We start from the raw sequence: 24,048 nt of genomic DNA on the forward strand, positions 1-24,048 counted from the left end.
TTGTTTATCCTAGCAAACAAAGGCTGGGAGAGGGTTCTGTCTGATCTGTAAAACAGAGCCAGGTGAGAAGAAGAGCTGCTTAAACAATTGGGCATCAAAGGCGCATAAGAAGTGGGGTAAACCCATATGTTCCCACCTACGTGTCTGTGAGAAATAATAGTTTCCTGATGCTTCTGCCTCACTCGGGGAAGTGGGATTGCAGGATAGGTTCCTGCAGGTCTGTGTGAGTGGGCTGGGGAAGGAAGGGAGCCCCTGAAGGGGCCTGCACCTCATGGTGCCCGCAGGAGCAGGGGCTGGGCTCCATGAGCAAGGAAAGCCTTGCAAATCTGGTAATGGATAACTGCTGAAGTACCAGAGGAGAAGGCATTTCATGTGGCCTGCTCTCTTTGGGGATGCCAAAGGGAAAGAGACCTGAAAGAGAAATGGCTCCCAAAGATGGGTTTTCATCTCCTAGTACTTTAACGCTGCCCAGTCATATGCTGGAGAGTCTTTTCCTGGCCATAGTCCTTGCACTATTTTTAGGGAGAACTTTCCCTTTTATTAGTCTCTGCCCAGGCACTTGGAAATGGCTGTTTCCATTCACAGAGTTTTTCTCAGATTTACACGAGTCTGAGATAGTAGCTCGGGAGCTGGAAGACTTTGAATCCAAAGAAATCTGACTAACAGAAACGCTGCCTGCGCTCTTGGAGGAATACGTGTAAATCATTTTGAGAAAGGCAGATTTTGTGTTTGTTTCTTGCTTGTAAATGATGATATAGCACTTTGGAAGAAAAGTGCAGCAGAGGATTCCATAATTGGATATTAAAACAACAATGATTTCCACTGCTGGCAGGTATTTGCCAAACGTAGTTGCATAGACAGGGATAAATACAATCCACGCTATAAAGTAAATTAGCATGCCAAAGGTGATGAATTTGGCCTCATTGTAGTTCTCTGGCAACTTCCTACCTTTAAAGGCAAATATGAAGCAAATGAAGGCTAGGGCAGCGATGTAGCCCAACATGATCCCAAAAGCCACAACAGAGCCCTCATTGCACTCCAGAATTATTGCTCTCGGGATTGAGAAATTTTGCTTGACAAAAGGTGTCCTAAATATTAGCCAGAAGGTGCAAATGATAACTTGAATTCCAGTGCAGGTGACCACAGTGGGAATAGGTTTATACACGCATTTCAGGAAATTCTGCAGCTTGGGATCAAAGCTAAAGGCTAGTAAAATTTTTAGTGACTTTATTAAAATACATGAAATGCAGAGTGCAAAACTTATGCCAAAGAGGGCTTGCCTAGTTTTACACTTGAATTCTGTGGGTTCATCTATGAAGAAGACGGTGCTTAAAAAAATTAAGAAGTGGCCGAAGAGAATAATATAGCAGACAGTTAGACCTCCAGACGCCTTCACAACCGGCGTGTTCAAGTTTTTAGTAAATATTACGCTAATTGACAAAACCAGCACAACCCCAAAAGCGGAGAGGAAGAGGAGGAAAATAGCAAACCAGTCAGTCCAGGCGAGGAAATGGATTGTCTTCCTGTAGCATGTGGTACTGTTGATGGGAGCCCAGTAGGTTTTGTTGTTACATCGGTAGCAGTAATCCATATCTGAAAGCAGAAAAAGGAAGATAACTTAGAAACCCGAAGTAAATAAACTGCGAAGTGGATTATCGAGGCGTGAGATACAGGAGGAATGTGGGAGGGGATGCCAAGGGGAGTAGGCAGGGCTGAGTGCTTCCGACTATTGCAGCCGCCGTCCGGCAGGAGGAGCTGCGGGGCTGCGCTGGCAGCGGTGGCAGCGGTGGCAGAGGTGGCTGTGGTGGCTGTGGTGGCAGAGGTTGCAGAGGTGGCAGAGGTGGCTGTGGTGGCTGTGGTGGCAGAGGTTGCAGAGGTGGCAGTGGTGGCTGTGGTGGCTGTGGTGGCTGCGGTGGCAGAGGTGGCAGAGGTGGCTGTGGTGGCTGTGGTGGCAGAGGTTGCAGAGGTGGCAGTGGTGGCTGTGGTGGCTGTGGTGGCAGAGGTGGCAGAGGTGGCAGAGGTGGCTGTGGTGGAGAGGTGGCAGAGGTGGCAGAGGTGGCTTTGGTGGCAGTGGTGGCAGAGGTTGCAGAGATGGCAGTGGTGGCTGTGGTGGCTGTGGTGGCAGAGGTGGCAGAGGTGGCTCTGGTGGCAGAGGTGGCAGAGGTGGCTGTGGTGGCTGTGGTGGCAGAGGTTGCAGAGGTGGCAGTGGTGGCTGTGGTGGCTGTGGTGGCTGCGGTGGCAGAGGTGGCAGAGGTGGCTGTGGTGGAGAGGTGGCAGAGGTGGCAGAGGTGGCTTTGGTGGCAGTGGTGGCAGTGGTGGCAGAGGTTGCAGAGATGGCAGTGGTGGCTGTGGTGGCAGTGGTGGCAGAGGTTGCAGAGATGGCAGTGGTGGCTGTGGTGGCTGTGGTGGCAGAGGTGGCAGAGGTGGCTCTGGTGGCAGAGGTGGCAGAGGTGGCAGAGGTGGCTGTGGTGGCAGTGGTGGCTGTGGTGGCTGTGGTGGCAGTGGTGGCTGTGGTGGCAGCTGTGGTGGCAGCTGTGGCTGCGGTGGCAGTGGCAGCAGGAGCAAAGGAGGAGTGCCTGCCAGCTGGGAGCAGGGGCTGCCTGCAGCCAGGGGCAGGGAGGGGACAGGGAGAATGAGCAGGGTCCTAAAACTGCCTTGGTCATCGCTGACTGGCGATACAGAACCTGGCCAGAGCTCTGGACAGGCAAACTTGAACTGAAACCTGAATAATGACTTGAGAGTAAATCAGTTCTCTTGCAGAAACTGGAACTATGTTTCTCTCACCCATTTCGACGAGGAAAAAACCCAACTTTCTCTTTACAGACAGCTTTTAAAATACAACAGCAAGAATTGCTTTAGATTATGCTTTGAAAGGTTACTTTTGCTTTAAAATTCCTATCCTCTGATCTGGAGAAATTTCACCATTAGTTGAATTAAAAAGATAAAATTTCATTTCCTTCTGCTCTCAGGATATTAAAAGTACATTGTACCGCAGTTTTCTTAATTCCATCTCTCTCCTCCATATTTAATTTTCCTCTTTAAAAAATTTTGCTCAAACCTATAAATGAACCAGTGGTAAAGTACACATCCGATTTGATACTAGAAAATATTACTGTACAGTTATATCAAACTTCACAGTACTCCCTGGTAAGACAGAAAATATGCTGGTAGGCAAAATACACAGCCCTTGAACTCCATAGACTCATAGAATGGTTTGGGCTGGAAGGCACCTCCAAAGCCAGACTTTCCATCCTAACAAAGGATAATCCTAGTCAACTGGAAAATCTAATTGCTTTACGTTTGGTCTTCTAAAAAGCACTTAAACCAAGTTTTATAGGCCAAACCGTCATATTTGGGAAACTGAGCATAAACAAATATTTTAATCCCATTCCAAAGTTATACCCGAGGTTGCCAAGGCACATTATACGCAAACAAAACAACTGTATTGATATCTAAATAAACCGTTATTTGGATCACAGTTCCTTACCTGTTTGATTGCTGTAATGGTTTTCTGGGCAGTAAACACACTCATAGCAGCATGTGTGTGGACTTTCTGTAACCTTTTTCATCTGGCCTGGCCTGCAGTGCTGGGAACATGTTGACTGAACCTTCTGCAGTGTGCAGAGAACAAAAAAAATCAGCTCGGGCCCAACTAATTACCAAGAACCATTAAAATAAACCTCCAGTAATTCTGCAATTTGCACTCTTTTTGTATCTAACTTATTTTAAGGGAATCTGAAAATTTTGCTGAAAAAAGGCATTGTAGGCTCCACGTTTCTTGTATTTTCTCCACACATTCAACAAGTGACAGGATGGGGCATTATCTACCTGATAATTTTATTTTTTGGCCCTGAATGCCAATCAGTGGAACTGTCTGTATCTTTAAAATCCAGATCAAAGTGTCTCATCCAGCTTAGAACCTCGGATTTAGACTGCTGAGGATCAGCTCCAGAGAAAGCTCAGAAGTATCTGGTGGGGGATTCGAGTGGACTGCTTCACAAGTGAGATCCTGAAACCCTGCTCAGCCACTCTGAGCCTGGTGGAGACACCTGGACTCGGGGAGACACCTGGGCAGGTGCTCTGCACTGCAGCTCCAACGTTCCTGACCCTCGGCAGCTCATCCCTGAGTCGTGAAGCACGACTCTGGGGCGTGTGATCAGGACCTTCTCTCGAGGTCTGAGTTCAGGTCCTCTTTCCAAAGACAATTTTTTGTAAAATGGAGAAGCAGTCCTGAGGGACACTACTATGTCTTCTCCCTTCAGGATGGTGGTCACAAGGAGGTGGAGACATTTCCTTGCCATCCTGGGCAGTGCCACAAAGAGAGACAAGATTTGAGGTTTTCTTCTGTCCTCAGCCTTTTCTATCAGCTGAGACTCGAATTCCGCCCACCTAGTAAGCAGCCTCTCCCCGTCCCATTCCTGGTGCATACTTTGCAGCACGGAGCTGCACAATGAACCAAGACCTCCACCCATGCACAGATGACAGATTACCCAGCTGGAACTGGCCGGGGCCACCCACTAGTCCTGTCTACACCAGCGCCAGGGCTCCAGGTGATGCCACCTACCTCAGACTCCTGTAGCTGTGCTGACCCCAGCTCTAATAGGAGCAAATAATCAACAAAACCTTTTTCTTTTTTTTTTTTTTAAACAGTAAAGTCAATAGATATGAGTCTTCATGTACAAAATAAATGGTGGTGTTACGTAAAAGAGGGGGCTTTTATACATAGTCATTTTTTATTTTAAATCCCCTTTTCAAGATTCTGGAATAGCATCCTTAGGACAGACATAACTTCTGTTGCTTATCTTAGTAGACCTCTTAGAAACATTCTGGAGAAATAACTCAATTTCAAATCACTGAGCTTGCTCACAGGCTAACATGGTTCTCAGGGTGCATGAAGGTGGTCAAATAAACCCAGAGAGAAATCTTTGCTCTAAAAGAACAATATGAAACCACAAGAGAGATTTTCAGTTGCAAATACTGGAGGGAGAAGAAGACACATGAAGCAAATTTCACATGTTATGTCAACAAATTAAAAGTTACCTTTAAATCCAGAAATTCTTTTTTTTTCTCCTCATTCTCAAAGATAAAGTCACCTTTCTCTGGGTCATATTCTGCCATAGTGGTGATTTCCATGTGGCCATCAATTTCTTTCCAAAGAAGTACATCGTAACTGGTGCTCATATCTCCCTTGGAGTCAAACTTGATTTCTTTATCATCATCAATGATTGTAACTTTTTTAAGTTCTTCAAGGAGCTGAACATAAGTATAAGGAAAAACAACATACATCAGTATCGTGTCAGTGTGATAAACTCAATAGTTTAACATCTGTATGATAATACCAAGTTAAAAAGAAATGTTACTTTTTAGGAGTAAAAGAAATCTTAACATTAAAAGGCATCTTTATAACTGTTTAATTTGACATTCTGTGCAGAATTACATTATTCAGACAATCCTGTTGACCTTAAAAATCTATTAATAAAAAAATCGTCATTTCTTAACTCTATGCAATGCGTACAAATACTCATGTTAGTATTTTTTCCTAGCCTTGAAAATTTTGGTTCGAAGATGGGAAAGAAAAGATTTTTTGCTTGCAAGAACTAACAGCCTTTTGGAACTCCCCTTCTTGTAAAGAACGACCATGAATCATGCTCCTGTTGTTACTTTACTGTCACCAGAGTCAATCTGGGCAAGATTTGCTTCCAGAGTAACCTCCCCCAGGGTGCCTGGAAATTTCTAACATTGTTTTCAGCTGTGACTCTGACTGATATTGTGTATTGCAAGGTGAGACTCAGAAGTGTTACGTGAACAATACATGCCAGTTTGCTCAGATGAAGTGATCAGTGGCACAATGGCAATAAACAGCTAGGCCATATGCGATAGATCGTAGGAAATATCAGAACAAGCACGCTTTGATAAGGCAACTGTCCAGCTTCATACTGCAACCCATTCTGTTCAACAGGGGGCAATTTCTGTCTCCCTCATCGCAAACAGCCAGATCAAAAATTTCTATGTGAATCTGGAAAAGGACAGGTCAAGGCACATATAACCCACTCCCAATTCATGGGGACACCATAGAAGGACTTTCATTAGCTACTGTGGTTCTTAACTGAAGCAAATGCTTTATCCTTGTGAAAGCCTAATGATTTTTGGCATCAGTGGTTAATTAACAGGAAAAAACCCCAAGGTTTTGGTGAAAGGCTGAACTTACTGCCCTCTGAAAAGCATGCTTTTACATGGATCCATTGTGATATTTGTAGCATTTAATGAACATACCGACAGGTATATTACTTCAGTAGGCTTTGGCAAATACATGTATATAACACATCTGGTATACATAATGTCATTTTTTCATGTATAATGTAATTTTTTTGAGAGTTCATATACTTTCACTGCATCTCTACCAGTTTATGAAGAACCAGTGTGCTTCTAACCAATATTGCATTTGAGTTGGATGTTGCATAGTTGTGTGGGAATGAATAGGAATTTTTTTTATTATATATACTCAGGCTAGTCATTTAATCTTTCTCTTCTCCACTTTTCCAATTTCTTTAACAGTGTGGGAACAACAGAGCTTTTTGAATACATCTTGAGCTTCAGACAGAAGGGGCTAATAATTGGCAACATTTCCTGTAAGTGACGGTTATTTTTGCAAAGTCTGTAACACCAATGACTCTGTTGTTTCTCTGTATGTGGAGACGTGTGGTATGGATTAGTTGAATCCTAACCTTCATGTATATATGTCCTTTTCTAGAGGGTTTAAATTTAGTGTAGAGGAAACATATTATGAAAACAGCACAGGGGGAATAACTGTCTCAGTTTTCTTCGTGAGGTCTTAGCCTCTTAACAGGACTTTTAGTTTGGGTGGTTTGGATTTAATTCAGCAATGATGTAAATGCAGCTCCATAAAGTTGCATCCCCTGTAGAGCAGTCCTGAATTTGTCCCATTTGCATTTACAAATTCATGTAAGAGTCTGATTGTTACTGGGTTTTTTTTTTCAAATCTCCTATCTTGGTTTGACCTGCCCTGACCTAGGATAAGAGGTCAGAGCAAATCAGAGTGCTGCAGTGGTTGTTTGACTTTTAAATGAACTTTTGTTTAATCCTCTGAGTAAAAGTGTGTAAAAGTGAATACTCCTGAGCAGGTTCTTGGGTAAAAGGTCAGGTCAGGTTTACTTCTCTGATTTTTCCTCTTCTTTTCCCACCCAGTAGAGTTTGATAACAAGTACCTCACCCATCTTAAAGATTGTGTCTAATTTTCCTACCAGTCACTTCAGTATAAATCAAGATCAGACAGAAGAATAGTCTGTTGCATTTTCACTTTCAAGTAAAGATTCATTATAGAGGAAAATACCTGAATTCAGACAAAACAGAGACAATGGTGAGAGAGAGAAGAAAAGTGAAACTCTTTGGTGAATGCTCCTATCCCACAGTATCCCCATCTCTCAAGAGCACTCGTTGCTGTGTATTACAGTGGTTTGCAGCAACAGGACCAACCACTAGTAGCTGAACAGCTGATAAGTCGACTGTAGATTGACTGTGCTTTTTATTCTATCCCACATGAGTAGCTAGCAAGACGTTCCAGCAAGGAGCCTACAGACTGGAGCCTTCATCCAAGCTGGTGCCTACTCTGTGTGCTCTTTGAAGTTGATGGGGGAAGTGTTAGGGTAGCTAATGAAGCCCAGCAGCTAAAGATCCCTTCTGCACCTGTGGAGCCATGTGTTTACAGCCATTGCTATTGTATCCATGAAGGAGGAGATGGTGGGTATGCAGTTACTCACAATCAGTTAGCTATCTGTATGTGAAATGCAATAATCATTCTCTATCTACAGCAGAACACAGCCATGACACAGCACCAGCAGCTTCTGTGTCTACACGGGCCAAAAAAAGGGATTCAAAACTGGATTCTAGTTCTCAGCACTGCAGCAGTTAGATAGTGCTGCTCCAGCACATAGCCCGTGATTTCAGTTGGTGAAGAAAGGCAGGAACAGGAATAAAAAGTCATTTAGTAAAAGGACCAAGCGAGTAAACCCAGGAATGTGGGAGCAAAAATGAGGTGAAAGTTTTGCAGAGAGAATGAGACCTGAAAGAATTAACATCATACCTCCCAGGGGGTGAAGGCAGAGTGATCCTTGCAGTTTCTGTCTTTGCATTGCCCTTTAATGGCATGCGCAATGGCATAGACTGCAAGTATAGTGCTATGGATAAATCCTGGTTCAATGTTGGCGTTCAAAAAATCATCTCTCCAGATCTGATGTTTATTTTCAACATTTTGCAATAGATCATCCTGGGACTGGTTTGAAATGCACGTTTGAAAATCATGATATTCCAGGTGTGCACAGACTGACAAAAGCATAACATATTCATGTAAAAACTTGTTGTTGTCAGTGGGCTTTTCATGAAGTTTTCTCAGAAAGTCTTGGAATGTGGAGATGTCTCCGCTTTTAAATCCAAATCCCACAATGGTCCCCAGCTGTCTGATATTGGGAATTGTACTGATTTTGACTGCAGCCGACCAATTATCACTTGCAATCCAGATTTTATTTACATTCCTCTCAATTGCCTTCTTAAACAGTTTTAGCACATGGAACTGTCTCATAAAGACAACAATAACATTTACTCTGGTCTCCTTGACAATCTTCTCAACTGCGTGATCAACTTTGGTGTGAAAGGTGTTGTCAGAGAGGTAGGCAGGCAGCATTTCTTTAAAAGCTATGCAAACGTTGTTTGCCATGGCCTGGACCCCAAAGCTCTCCAGAGCAAAGCGCCCATTGTCATCGTCGGTGGCTATTACTCCAATCCAATTCCACCCAGACTCACAGATCAAGTGGGCCATTGCTCTTGTCTGATGGAAATCACTGGGGATAGTCCTGAAGAAAGAAGGAAACCGGATTTTGTCACTGAGGATTTCAGCTGATGATGCAGGGCTGACCTAGGAAGAGCAAACGATTCAGTTACGGAAGAGGTCTCCTGCAAAGGATGCCAAGAGATCCAAAACTGCCACGATTACTCTTTCATCCAGCCTGACCCAGGGCTCCCTCCTGCTGTGACTGAACATCAACAAGGTGCAGCCAAGTGGGGCAGGTTCCCTCACCCCGCTATTCGGATGCAGACTCATGCCCAGTACCGCTTCCACTATTTTCATCCTCATGCACGTAATTACTTACTTCAGTAAGGGCAGAGAATAAAACCTTTCAAAATGGGTATGACAGTTATGCTGGTATAAGGATTTTGTTTTACTCTGTTCAGATACCATCAACATGCTAGTCAAAACAATATTTAAAACATTGGAGGCATTAAGTATTGTTTGTGTTATTATTCAAATTGCTGGTACCCTTACGTTTTGCAGTATTTTTCTATCACTGAGTATGTTAGTATGGTTCACTCACATACGTATTTTCTCTCCAAGATTTAATTACTACATTTTGAAAGGATCATTAAGTCTGTTAGAAGAACCTCCCAGAAAAACAGTAACCAATACTACAGCATGCTATGATTCTTTCATATAAAAGATTTATTACCTTTTCCTTGTGAATGTAGCTAGGAAAAGGTAAAGGGAACATTGTTATTTAAATCTCTTTGGTTTTAATCCTTTTCTATTTGTTTGTAGGAGGGCTTTTTCCCTACACTTATATTTCATACATCGCTTGACAGTTCTTAAAAAATAAATCTAAGCTTTCCAAAGTAAGAGTCACCTGTCTGGAGGGGACACCAAATCTTAACTATTGTCAGAAGATTACAGATGCTATTGATGAGAAAAATCTGCTGGGTCACCTTTTCCATCTCTATGTCCCAATGCAGATTGTTTCATTACTTGTCTTTTGATTATGTTCAAGTGTGGCATTTTAATTTTCATACTTATATTGCTCCTGTGGTGGAGCTGGAGGTCATAATTACTTCTTACCATGGCAGAGGAAAAGACTCAGTTAGAAGTTACGTTTACTTCGGCTTTTGTGTCTTTTGCAGGTTTGGTTACTCTGTTGCTACTGTGCAGTAAGGTAATTTGTGTCAAATTGCCCAACTCAACCTGCAACACAGGATGGTGTGGAAGTGGATCTCCTTTTTCTTTGTTGGTCCTGGCCTTGACCCCAACTCTTTTACAGTGGTGAAAATAGAAATGTAAGCACTAGCCTAAGTGCAAGTGTAGGACTGTACTAGTCCTAGAGAGGTCAGAAAGAGAGAAGGATGCTTTGGGAAGGACCAGTGTGGATCTAGACTTGTATTCCTTCTTTTCCATAGCTGCTTGAAGAGTAACAGGAGTGTTACTGTGTTTTGGAGCAGGATTCCTCACTTCCCTGTCCATAGTTAAAATGGACTCCAAAATCCAACCTATCTCAGGCAGGAGATAATTTCCAAATTTCTGGCCAAATTTGATTTTGTCTTTTTTTTTTTTTTTTTTCCCCAGTTTGAGATTAGGTATTGTCATATTCACCACCAGCCAGACTAGACACGGCGGGTGTAACTTGGTTGCCTGAATAAAGTCCTTGAGTGGCATCCGAGGTACACTAGAGTAACTGGCACAGCCATGCAGGACTGACTAATGGTGCTGCCAGGCTGACAAGAGCCCAGTGTCACCCTGAAATAGCACATGCCTTGGAGGCACATGCCTTGGGCATATAAAATAGCCCTTACTGCCTTTGTTTAGGCAAGTGAATCAAGCTCTCCATTTGGAGTTGAATCCCACCCCTCCTGATGTCCTTAGGTTGAGTCGAATCCTGCCCCGTAGCAAACATGTGGCTTTTGCAATCCCTATGATTAGAGCCGCACCTTTATTCTAAGCATGGTAAATTTGACCCTCTGTCCAAAATGAAATAGCTCCCTCAGACCTACCTGTGGGATTAGTTGCAAAGCCAACAGCCTTGAAACTGCCATTGACACCTCCGAGTAGCTGGCTCCAGTGATTGCCTTAATTCTCGGGATGTAGTCCGAGTAGTTGCACTTGAACTCTACAACATCCTTCGAAGAATTGAATTTACCCAGGAACCTCAGAGCAGATGCCATGGCTTTTGTAACTTCTGCGCATGTGTCATAGATTTCGTAGCCCAGAGTAACTCCAGATAGCAGTGTTGAATTGTTGATCATTTCAATAGCATGTATCATTGCAAGTGTCTGAAGGAAAATTTGAACTTCGAAGCTGTCAGGAAACACAGAAGTTTTATTTTAGAAAAACATTGCTGGGAACAAGGCTGAAGCAAAGTCCATTTTGAGCATATCCCTTATAATTTGACAACTGCTGAAAAGAAGTGATGGATAGTATGTTTTGTGTCATTTGCTTGGGTTTTAGTGTACAAAAGATTAGAAACCGTATATTTTTGTCTCACCTAAATGGGAGACTACGCAAAATAAACACAAAACTTAAGATGTACCTGAATAAAAGTGTTTTTCTGGAAAAAAAAAAAAAACAACCAAAACCTGGTACTAAAAAATTAATTTTCATGTTACATGAAAATTTGCAAGTGATATCTTGCAAATTGGAATAGCTTCAGCGAAGCTATTCCAATTTACTTCCTCTGCCCAGTAAGCTTTTTTAAAAATGTATTTACTTTCACCAAAAGCATGAAACAAAGAAAAGAAAGGACTAAATATTTCAGAATAGAAGAAAATATTTCAGAGGTGGAGGTCTTCTAGTGGTTGCATCAATGTTCCTAAAATCCTCTCTAAACCTGATGAAGTTAGTACAGCTATTCCCCTTATCTCCAGTGGATATTATAACAGATGCTTAATCAGAACTGTGCTAGCGCAAAATGTCTGCATTACAACCAACCCTCCTCTCAGGCACGCTTCTCTAAAGTTTACAAATCTTGCAAACTAAATTAAATTTCAAATGAACCTGAGACAATTTATGACTCTATAGAAAAATAATGGAAGACTGACAAAATTATCAACTTTGTCATCATTTTGAAATAAATTCAGATGAATACCTGCATGTCCAGCTGATTATTAGATTCAGATGTGGGATTAAGTTGCATGTAAAATTCAAATAAAATTTGAGGATTTGCACCTGCATTAAAATTAAAGAAAATGCATATTTGTAATTCCTGGGCTTAGGAAAGCTTTATTATGTACTTAAAATGAAGTTCTTCACCAGGTTTCCTTTGCATTCTTTCCAGAAAAATGGATGTTTCAAGCACAGTAGGATTTGGAGCCAATAAAATAAATATTCTGATGCACAGTCTGAACCTGAATGCATATATGACATGGTGTTTATATATAGTCTATCTTGTAACATAATGTCCCAATTACAATACAAAGTGTAATGATTACAGTAATTATAACAATAATTACAATCTAGTCAGCAAGGTACTATCATAGATTACAACTGAGCTATCCTCAGTGGTGGGGGACATGCTTTGATATGTGCTTAGGTAAAATGGAACAGCCTGCCTGTGCTCAAATCAGGTAGGTGCAACTTCATAACAAATAACGAACAACTGCACGGCAGAGTACTTCAGACATATAGCAACAAAGTAGCATTTACATGGAAATTAAATGATTGTCCAGCACAAACCTGCAGAGCTATTTGATTATATATGAAGATTGAAACAGGATCAAATGCTCATTCCCTTCCTCAGGCAGCCACAGTATTTTTTACTGTAACTTTGCCATACTTTGTCATTCTGTATTAATTTACGCACAATTTATGTCATGTCCAAGGTCTTTTGAAAGACTAAGAAATGCAGGAGAACCAGATTTTGCTGATCTTAGTATAAGAAGTACATGCCCCATGTCAGTGATCTCTTCTTTGCTATATATGTAATTTCCAGTATTACTCACCCAGCACAATTCTGAATTACTGGCTTGATGGGATATTCTTCCGGACGCAGCATTTCGCTATGAACTGCAAACAAGCCTCCAATAACAATGTCCCCCGGAGAACTGGCGCCTACGAAGTCATCAGTGTTCTGGCAAGAGAAAGCGATATCAGTGCCGATCACAAAGCAGGGGATCAGAAAGCTAACGAATGCCATGTTTCTGTTTCCCTTGCTCACTACCAGCTTTAAGTCAATTAAGCGAGCTGCGGGGCCAACAAGGGCTCCTAGGTCATCTATAAACAGCTGCAAAGGGAAAAAAGGGCTGCACTCAGAAGTCAGTCACACCTCATAAGGTGCTTGTGTTTGCTTCACTGGCTGAGGCTATTTTATTAAAGGTACTAAAGCAATGCTGTCACATAAAATGTGAGGTGCAGGGGTGTGAGAGTGAAGAGGGAGGGAGAAAGGTAAATGAGTTTAAAAGGAAATGTTGGACATAAAATCTGTTCTGCTGTGTTCGAAGTTTATTATACCTTATCTGAAACACATGGCAAATATTTTGGTATAAATTTGGGCTTGTCTTGAATACCTTCCAACTGAGTGCAGGGTGAGAAGAAGCAATCATATAATGTGGTAGTGATATTGCTGCAACTGTATTTTAAGGATCTGGTCCAGAGAGTACTGAAAAAAGACCCCCTTGCCACAGTCTGCTTTCGGTCAGACTCTGGTCCAAAAAAACCCACCCCAAAACTATCAAAAGATTGCTTTTCTCTCAATCCTTTCCTTATAATTTTTAAAATCTTGGTATAAAAATGGCTTGGATAAGCTAGTATTGATGGTTCTGATGCACACACAGTGCCTAGTGACTTCAGTGGGCTTTGGATCAGGTTCTGTATTTACAAGCCAGGCCACGTCTGCTGATGGTTAATCTGACAAACACAGAGCAGTGGGAAAACATAATACTAGTCCTAGTTTTTTGTCAGGAGAGAAGCACGCTCTCTTCCCCCTCTGACGGAGGACACCAGCACAGAGCAGCAGCTCCGGTGCTGTGGGAGGACTGGGAAGTATCTGTTTTCGGTGCCACCGTTTCTCTCAGATTCAGAGGAATCAGATGCTGTGCCAGAAGGGAACTGGGGGAAAAGAGAAGCAGAGGCTGGACTCTCAGCTTTCATAAACTCCAACCATAAACACCAAAGTGAACCTCTTTAGGACAGAAACATGACCGATGCTACTAAACAATACCAATTTACTTAAGAGACACAGATTTGACAATAATCCTTTTCTGTTCTTGACATTGGCTTATTTCTCTATTTTCTTATAATGGCTTCTTCAGATTTTGCTTCTTTTGGTACTATGCCAAAACACTTTCAGAAGAATGGGGTCAGTCATAGTGTTTATTGCCTATGATTTTACTATAAAAAAAGCTGGGTTTTACACAGAAAATTTGAATTAAGGGTTGTTTTCTGGCAAGCAAAAAAGAGAAATGGGATGTCTGTTACATATTTTTTCCAATAAGCATAATGCATACCATATAAATTATTTAAATTATTATACTTTGCTTTTTTTTTCTCACTAGTCTCTTCATAGTTAGGGTATCCATTTACAACAGAGATATTTCTTGCAAATGCAAATGTTAATCCCCAGTGAAGTCACCATTCAGCCTCTTCTTTGTTATAATATAACAGCTTGTGTTTCTTTCATCTGCCTTCTTTCTTTCCATGTGTTTTTCTCACTGCTGGGTCAGGGCATATAGTAAACAGCTGCCTGCATTTTCTTTAATATATCTGATCACATGCATTTATGGGCAAGCGATGACACCAATCTATTCTGCTTCTGCACTGACTTGCAAAAATTCCAGTTATTCCAAAGGTTTTCCTCTTGACTTATAGCAATGTAAGGGTAGTCAGACTCTGGCCCTGAGTTATGAGACATTCACTTGCAAATATTCATGGACCCATTCCTTTCCATCCAGGTAATGCACCTTAAAGCCTGGCTCCATGGACTCTCGTGTTTCCTTTTCCCTGACTTTGCATATAACTTCGCATATAAACCTCCTGCCAAATGATACTTTATGTCCTTAAAGTATAAGATTGGAACTAGTCATTTCCTTAAGCAAGCCACAAGAATATTCAGCCATATGCTTCTAGTATAAAATGTAACTTTTAAGGAACTAACACTAAGTATTGCATTAGGGATTCAATGGAAATATAGTACTGATAATTTTAAACTGTAAATTTGTTATAATTTATTATTAGAAGCAGAAAAGAAACTCTACTCTGGCCAGTCTCTAAAAAGCTATTAATTTCTATAGGAGAGGACTTTACCTACAAACAAAAATCCTTACTTGGTCACTTTGGAAAGTGGAAGTTGACAAAATAAACCACATATAATTGGTGCATAATTTCATGTTATTTATAAAAACAACACAAAATGATGTGTGCTTCAAATTCAACTACATTGAGTTTACATCACAGTGTAGAGTATTTTCACAGGGAAGGGTTTTTATTGTTATTGTTTGTTTTCAAGACCTATATCTCATAATTACTGCTAGTGATGAGAAGTACTTAGAATTGTTACTGAGATAGCTCAGCCTAATCTAGTACTGCAGAATTAATTGGAAGTGTTTGCAAATACCCTTTTTCATTGACACTTAAGTACCAATAGAAATAAGTATATAGCACAAAATGTTCTTTGCTTAAAATTTAGTGACGTATTATTGTAACATTGCTAGACTTTCACAGTTGTCTGCATAGGAGCATTTCCTGGCAGGTAGAATCAAGCATAAGATTCAGGGGAAAGTCTTGAAGTACCATCATCTCTAGAAAGCAACCTTTACAGGACTGTACAAAGGCAGAAAACAGGACCTACCAAACCCAGAGCTACTCTGAGAGCCACAGATGAATTCTAAGAGGCTTTGGAGAATCTGGTGGGAGACAGAGATACTCTGGTAGTATCACTGTATGCCTCAAAGTTACCTGCTGTCGTGCCAAAATGGCTACTTCTTCTACCTGGGCTTCAGCTGCCCTTTGAGAAGGACCAGAATAGGTGGGTTTTGGAAGACGGCCCTGTCAAGCTCAACACTAATCCTGCAGGTGACTTCTGGTAAATTTACGTTTAATAAATTTTTGAAAACAGTACCACACCTATTGAAAGGCTCCACAATACAAAATGTGTGAAAGAAGCCAAGGGAACTTTGGATATTCTCACTGTTATTCAAAAGAGTGGGATAACCCCTCCTCACTGAGGACAGGACCTACTCTGACACAAGGGAGATTGCCCTGTTTGGAGAACCCAGCAGCATTCAAATAAAATCCTGTCATTTGTAGGGAAGCTGGTGCTTGTGTAAGTTAAGAGTCACCACTCCTTCTCGGATCGTTCTTGGGGAAGACATGAGCCACAAAGAAAGGAAGATGAGCCATAATTTTAAAGCCCTGAACTGAGTGGAGGGCTTTCATCCCTGGAGGTATTTAAAAGACGTTTGGATGAGGTGCTTAGGGACATGGTGTAGTGGTGGTCTTGGTAGTGTTAGGTTTACAGTTGGACTCGATGAGCTTAAAGGTCTTTTCCAACCTATACAATTCTGTGATTCTGTGATTCCGAGTGGGTTTTTTCCCAGTTCTAGCACTGACTTCTTGTGCCTGATCTGCACAGACTTCTGCCATGACTTCCCAACCCTAGTCAGTTCTTCACAGTCAGGTTTCTGAAAGACTCCTTCTCTCTCTCAAATGAAGTAGTGCCAAAATGCCTTGAAACTCTAGACTTCTTCTGATTCATATAATATCTGCAAAATAGAGAACAATATTGCCTTTTCATCCAGATCATTAACTCTTTAGAATAACTACTGTCCTTCACTCATGGTGAGCCCCCAGATTGTATAGGGTATTTTGATACAAGTAATAAGTAACGTAACAACAACAAGGCAGAAGAAAACAAGCTAAACTAAGCCAAGTTCAAGTATAAATCAGTGCTGCAATAGAGGAACATGACTTATTCATGTTTTACTGTAAAGAAGCTGTGTGTTTTCCCATCAGCCTTCATATTTTGCCTTGTATAAGGTGTTTATTTTAAAAAGTATTACTTTTCACATAACGGCCTGGCAGTACTGTAAAATGCTGTGGTTGCAGAGGCCTTAACCCACCAGGGAGCTGTTCAGCAGCCTGTGTCGGCTGCCATCTCCCTTCTACTCAAGAGCAGATAGGGTATCCCATTGCTTTGGCCAGCAAGCCACCTCTCGGTTTGCCTTTGTTTTGAGGCAGTAACCAGCATGCCTGAAAGGCTCCCAGGTAGCCCAGCTGCTGCTCCCGCATGGTCTTACTGAAGCCCATGGGAGCTGCTGTGACTCACAACCAAGGCTGAAAGGCCGGTTGAAGGCTAATGTACTGAAAAGAAACCAGAGAGTCAAAGTGAGAAGCCCAGTATATATTGACTACGAGCAGAGTTTGGGAATGCTTCAAAAAACAGAAATACCAAGGAAACACGTGTGGAACTGCTCTCTAAAATCACCACTAAAAAACCTTGTGCAATTGGAAACAACCATTGTTTCCAGCAGGGACCATTACAAATGAGTACGCCAGTAAAAAGGAATTGTCCCTTGTGAAATCATTTTATTTTCCATGCATTCAGTTTATGGAGCCATTTCCTTTCGGTAAGATAGACTGCATCTATACTAATAAAGACAGTAGATAGTGCTGAGGTCAAAACATTAAGAAGAGTAGATATTGGTTAGGATTGCCAGCTTTCTAGACCAATAGAACCATTGTATTTAACCCAATGATTTTGGATTACTCAGTTTCTTTTAAGGAAGTTTAAACAATGGAGAAAAAAAAAAAACAAGAAGCAGGTATTGCATTACTGAATTTTAATTATCTTTTAAAAAATTATTCTATTTACTGGAACCTTACATAGCTTAATATTGAACATTAAAATTAAAGAATGGGAAGGAGAATACCCATTATTTTGATTTGTGGTCTGTTATAAAAAAAACCCAAACTTAAAAATTAAAAACACGTCAACAGTGAAATGGAATTTGGATAGAAGCCAAGTGGTCACATTAATTTCTGAGAAACAAACTAACTCAATTTTCAAGTTCATTGGGTTTGTCCTCTAGAGCGTGTCAGCTGAGCTGCATGATGGGGAGGACGACTCCTGTTTTTCTCTGTCATGTCACAATATTATAAAGCGTCTCCTGATGTTCTCTGAAAGCTGAATTTCCCCCTGATGCAAATGGCCTTGTTGGAGTACTTCTGGTAGAAAACTGAGATGCTGAAGGTCTGCCTAGAGGATAGCTGTGACAGTGCCTTCAGCCTCCTGCTCAGACTGTCAGGGCAGTCCTGGGCAGCCCCACAGTAATTTCTTTTTCAGAAAGTGTTTTAGTCATTAGTCAGTGTTGTGCGTGTTCAGTGCACCTCTGCTGTTTATATTACAATAGAGCTGTAAGAAATTAAAGCAGAGTTGTGAAGGGGGGGAATACAACTAATTTCTGAGTTCAGAGCAGAGATTTTTGTTTCATTTATCTTCCCTAATATTTTAATATACTTAGATTAAAGTTCAAGTCAAATGTAATTTTGAAATGAAAGATCAAATAGATTTGACTTTTCTGATGTTGAGGACAAGTATTTTTAGCCATTCCAAAATTTAATTTCTCTATAAATGAACTGTTTTGGGGTTTTTTTTCCAAATAATCTAGGAAGGCTGCTCCTATCCCACCCATCCAAGAAGATAGTCAGCTATCAGGATGGAGTCAGGATGGATGCAGGACAGTTTTTCATAAAAGCCAGCGTGGCAGGCATGACCCAGTTGATCGAGCTGCTATTTTCAGATTCTTCATCAGGTTTTATTTCTCTCCTTTGTTCTGCCTCTTCTTCCCTGAATTGGAAAACAAGTGAGCAAAAATGTCATTCATCTATTCATTCGTCAAACATTTGGGCCCAACCTGTAGTAAAAGGGCCACCCAGAGGGAAAGAAAACCTCCAGCCTAGATATCTGGGCTTTCTCCTGAGAGGCTGGCGGCTGGGGGTCCAGCCCTTCCACCCATGACTGCTCACAATCCTATAGTGAGATCTTTGCTACATAAAGGAGGGGACTCAAGTCTTTCTGCTCCCAGTGCCCTCTACTCATTGGAATGTCATTGATGATTTGTTTGAGAAAGCCCTTCTAGCCTGAGCATTAGGAACCCTCCTCAGAGAGTCAGTATATTCAGAAACTGCTGGGGATGTATAGCCTTGTATATATGGCACGTTCTGGAAATGCCTATCTGCAAGAAAGTCAGGCTGGAGATCATCTCACATGAAAATATTGATGGCAAGCAGGTATGAAATTGATGCCAAACCTCTCAGCGTTATTAATACTGACCACACCTTAAAACAGAATTAGGCTTACAGGGATTTTGAGTTTAAAAATACACACAGTTGTAGTTTTTAGACATCTCCAATTAACTGTGGGGGACCTAAGCGTCTTAGTTTTGGATATAGAATGTTAAAGGGACAGCTAGCTACCTAAATCCAAATAGCCGTCTTAGTGTCCTTGTGCTCATTGAATCACTTCTGTAAATAGTACTTAGTGATTTTTTAACTCTTACAGTACTTGTCCCACATAAACTCCTTTAAAAATATGAGCACTTTGCTTCAGTCATTTTGGAGCTGAAAAAGAAATGAAAATATTAAACAGTAAGTAGAATAAGAGAAATGAAAAAAGGGAAAAAAGGTTCAGTTTTGGGAGCAGGGACTGAAAGTCAGGTAGACCCTACTTTTAAGGGAATGCCTTGATCACTAGAAGATATCATGGAAATGCTTGCTTTGTCTCTGGCCCAAGCCTTCAATTACTCTGTGCAAATATCAGCATAGGAAAGAATGAGAACTCATTTGCTTCCCTTCCTCAGCATACTTTATCAAGAACGCTTTTGGAAAACATGGGTCTAAACCTCTTCAGATTGAAGAGAAAATTGAGTCCATGTCTCCCAAATGTGCTGGCTGACAGGATCTAGAACGGGACACCAGGGAAAGGGCTGGTTTTCACTTGCCCTGACTTCATACAAGTCCCTGTCTTGTCACTGTCTTGAAACCACATATCTGAGCAAGTACAGATGTGTTTACCTTCTCCCTGAACCCTTCTCCCTGAACACTGAATTATTGGACACAGATAAAGATAATTTGGGGTTGGACTGGATGCTCTCCAGAGGTCCTTTCCAACCTCAGCTAATGTGATTCTGTGATAATGCTACTTCCAGCGGTGTTTTGTGGGAAGGGCTGGTGTCCATAGGTGCCAAACTGTAGAAGATGTGGGATCTGAGGGTGATAGAAGGGTGGGATTTGAGGCTCCTCTCAGTACTGGCTACTGTAGGCAGTCCTGAGCTCAGCCAGCTGGTCTTGGGGAGAACCCTGGTTTTGGGAACCTAAATGTCCTTCAGTTCATACAGGAGGTAAGCTGTTAGGAGGTCCTTACTCAGTTGTAAGGAGCTCTGCAAGCAAGGGCCAAGACTCCTGAAGGCAGATACATTTTATGCCTTAGTTAACTCAGTTCAGGTTTGATGCTTAAATACATTTAACATTGACTCGAAAACTTTTTCAACCCTAGGACTCCAGCTCTCAACTTATTTTGTCTTTTTTTTGAGAATTGATTCAAGGTTGTCATTGTCACCCTTATTCTGGACTTTATTTATTTTGGTTTTCTTTTGAGATCTTAAAAGATCTCAGCTCACCTTACAAGGTTTAACTGATTGTGTTATAAAAGTAAACATACATCTGCAAAGAGAGTACAGGCAGAACAGGTAACACTCATAAAAATTCCTTTCAGATAAGGAAAAGAACTCCAAACAGCAAATCTGCAGGAGTCACTTTGGAGACTGACTTCAGTCTTCAGAGTTAAAGACTGAGGAAAAAAAAGTTCCACAAACTAAAGCCATTGGGAATGGTTCCTGCTAAAAAGTTCACTCCTGAAATCTTGTAGAATAGCATATGACTCTACACACTTCCTACAGAATATTGTGCACTGTTGGTTAAGGAGAGCTTGCGTACACAAAAATACTGCACTTTGGCTAATGAGAAAATAGGACACAAGACTTTGCTTTAAGTCATTTGTGCTCTCTGACAAGAAATTGTCTTTGAAGACATACCACAAGAATGGATAAAATCATTAATCTGCAGTTACGTCCCCATGCATTCTGCTTATTCACATCTTTTAGAAATCCAGTACAAAGTAGTTAACAGTACATAAGCCCATGACTGATCTTAAGTTTGGTATTAAATCTCTTTGCAATCACTCAGCCTTTAAAGCTGAGGGTGGTAGAACAACTATCATTAACTTCATTAACTGGAAGAAGAAACAAGTTATATCAGCAGCAATCCAAAAGACAGTGAGAATTTACTAGAAGCAACCAAAGACAGAAAGAAAAAGCCATTAGCTATGTGAATTTTTCAGGTTTTTATTTTACATCTCTTCAGAGTAGATTTTCAGGCATTCAATTTCCTGCAATTTTCAGGTACTCCCATTGTGACCTATGCTGATGAAATCATTATTGCCACACTGCAAGACAGAAATTGTGAGATTTCATAGGAAAGCAATGAAGTTTTATTTGAAAAAGAAAAAAAAAAAAAGCATTTTCCTAGAGGTATATTTAAATATCTGTATTTTTAAAAGGTTACTTCCTTTACTAGTGTTTTCTGTTAAATGGACCCACTTTAAAATCTGAAAGGATGAGCATAAAACCTTGTCCTACAAGTTGCTCTAAAGATTTCCCTTGCTTCAACAGCAAAAATGTTTTATATCAGCTTTATAATCCAGAGGGGAAGAGAGAAAAAAGAGTTTCAGGAGTTTGAGGCCAGTGCATGTAGTGTTTTCCCATCTGTTTGTTTTGTTTTTTTTTTTTAATCAGCATGGTTTCCTTCTACTCACACATCAACTTGTTTACATAGATTTCCATCACTCACTGGGGAAGTCCTGTTTTCACTTTATTCCTAGTGATAAGAAAAATCATATTTGTGGAGCACCTCAGAAAACTAAAACATAAACTTAAAAAAAGTCTTGATTTAAAGGAAACTACAGCTGTAGTTTCCTTTGGCTGCCAAAGTTGTACTATGAACTAATAACTTTAATATCCAAACTCATTAAAATCCTTCATCTACCTCAAATACATTGAAATGCAGATATTACTTTCTCTAAAAGTATAGAATAAATGTTCTTGTTTACATGGATGCAGAATTCTTTAACATATATTTGTCTAAGAAGCTGTATGTGGACTGCAGATTCTTAGACTCGTAGAATGGTTTGGGCTGGAAGGGACCTTCAAAGATCATCTAGTCCAACCCCCCTGCCATGGGCCAGGACATCTCTCACTACATCAGGTAGCTCAAAGCCCCATCCAACCTGACTTTGAACACTTCCAGGGATGGGGCATCCACAACTTCTCTGGGCAACCTGTTCCAGTGCCTCACCACCCTCATTGTAAAAAATTTCTTCCATATATCCAATCTAAATCTACTCTCTTTCAATTTAAAACCATTGCCCCTTGTCCTGTCACTACAGGCCTTGGTAAAAAGTCTTTCTCCATCTTTCTTGTAAGCCCCCTTTATATATTGAAAGGCTGCAAAAATGTTCTCATTGTTCTTGAGACAATGTTTTGTTTTTAAAAGGTAATGTCGTTATTTCCACATACAAGCATCCATAAATCATCAACCAGGCACAATAAAAACATGATGATGATGATGATGATGATGATGATGATGATGATGATGATGATGATGATGATGGTAGGTAGCATTTCCATTAGTTCTCATTAGAGTCTCTGAATATATCTATAGGTTAATGAAAGGTGATTTATAATTACATGATTCCAAGAAGTAAGGCAGTAAGAAAGGTCTCTGCACAGGTACCACATCTAGTCCTATCTCATTAGTGAGAAATTAGGAAACAGAAAACCAAATTCTTTTCTGAATTACACCAGAGTAATTCACAGCTTAATTCTGCAGAGGTGTTTTGGCTACAATAGACTGATCTGTACTCTTCAGGACTGAACCATGACAGATCTCCAGATTAACTGAGACTATCACATTTAGGAATGCACCAACATACCTTCAAATTCAAAACACAATGCAACCTGTTAACTACCAAGGTCTTTGAAGACAGCATTTTTAATATATGGCAATGTAACATTAAGATATAAATGTTAATGGAAGAATGAAAGAAAAATGGAAATAGCTCATCTGCAAGAAATACTAGCTTTGTATATGCATCCAAGTAGCAAGCAAAAGCAAGTAGCTAGAACAAGGAAAACAATTACAGAATTATTTTGTCGTGAGTATGATTGCCTGTTGTATTATAGTACTCCTGACACATCATTCAGTATATGTACATCAAACAGTTCCTTACCCTTCCCATCCTCTGCCCTTGCACAGATCATACATTTGGTGACAGACTAATGTTCAATGCTCGCTGGCAGACTGATTCAAAACATAAAGTAGTAGAGCAGTAGACAATGTGATGTCAAGTTTGAATGCCAGTGAAAGACTACCTTGTTGTATTTAAATATTCCAAAACTACAATGGCACCATTATTGTTTCTCATACACAAAAAACCCAAACCCAAAAGAACAACAAAACAGTTCAATTATAATCGCAAGTGAATCTTCTTAGTAGTAATTATTATACAGCCTGTATTTTGATACCTAAATGACTCGTCCACTGTTAAACGACAGGCAAAACAAATCCCCTTCCCTACCAGTACTGACAAGAAGTGCTTTAAGAATGAAATGGACTTGTTAATGGACAGAACTCTTTTAAATAGTTCAATCTCTGAAGGGAGGCAGAATGAAGAGATGGATGAACATGTGAACTTGATCTAATTTTTTCCTAATTGCCTAGCCTTACACTAGATACCACTGAGCCAGACATTGATTGTTGTATCACCTATCCTACCTCTTATCAACAACAGCAAAACTCCTTCATAATAGAATAAGAAAAAGGAGCACTTATCTTGGGCCTGTTCACCTCTGGACAGTGATCTACGCTAAGAAGAGTGAAATTCTCTATAGCAGTTTTGCACAGAAAATCCTAAATTCTGGCCCCCAGAGGTTGCCCATAGTTATGCTTCTCTAGGCTTAGAGTCATCCTGCATTTTCTGGCATAGTGACCACACAGTAATCAGAAAATAAAAATTGAAGAGACATTCAAAATTAAAGGGGATCTATTCAAACAAATATTCCCTGTAAAAATAATTTTATTCTGTGAGATAAGTAAAGAGGATAAAAGGAAAACATCTCTGGTTCGTGTCACTAATTGGAAAATTATGTTTCAGAAGATTTAACGCATAT

At 40.6% G+C, this 24,048-nt stretch overlaps 1 protein-coding gene across 1 annotated transcript; it reads right to left on the reverse strand.

Annotated features, from left to right (window-relative positions):
- Window positions 1-472: 472 nt before the first annotated feature.
- On the reverse strand, window positions 473-12,965 carry GPRC6A (G protein-coupled receptor class C group 6 member A). The gene is made up of 6 exons (XM_075497333.1): window positions 12,772-12,965; window positions 10,828-11,131; window positions 8,102-8,929; window positions 5,041-5,253; window positions 3,488-3,611; window positions 473-1,593 (listed from the first exon to the last, which is right to left on the reverse strand). Exons 1-6 carry the CDS (start codon window positions 12,963-12,965, stop codon window positions 473-475), a joined length of 2,784 nt encoding a protein of 927 aa, XP_075353448.1.
- Window positions 12,966-24,048: the final 11,083 nt, after the last annotated feature.

The sequence above is a fragment of the Mycteria americana genome, chromosome 3 (assembly GCF_035582795.1).
Source record: "Mycteria americana isolate JAX WOST 10 ecotype Jacksonville Zoo and Gardens chromosome 3, USCA_MyAme_1.0, whole genome shotgun sequence".
NCBI lineage: Eukaryota > Metazoa > Chordata > Aves > Ciconiiformes > Ciconiidae > Mycteria > Mycteria americana.

Excerpts from the sequence above, each read along its gene's own strand:
- GPRC6A (XM_075497333.1), bottom strand. The coding sequence starts at position 12,965 with ATGGCATTCGTTAGCTTTCTGATCCCCTGCTTTGTGATCGGCACTGAT. Across the intron at positions 11,132-12,771 it reads GTAATTCAGAATTGTGCTGG|CTTCGAAGTTCAAATTTTCC; the intron begins GTGAGTAATACT and ends GTTTCCTGACAG. Across the intron at positions 8,930-10,827 it reads CTTTGCAACTAATCCCACAG|GTCAGCCCTGCATCATCAGC; the intron begins GTAGGTCTGAGG and ends TGCTCTTCCTAG.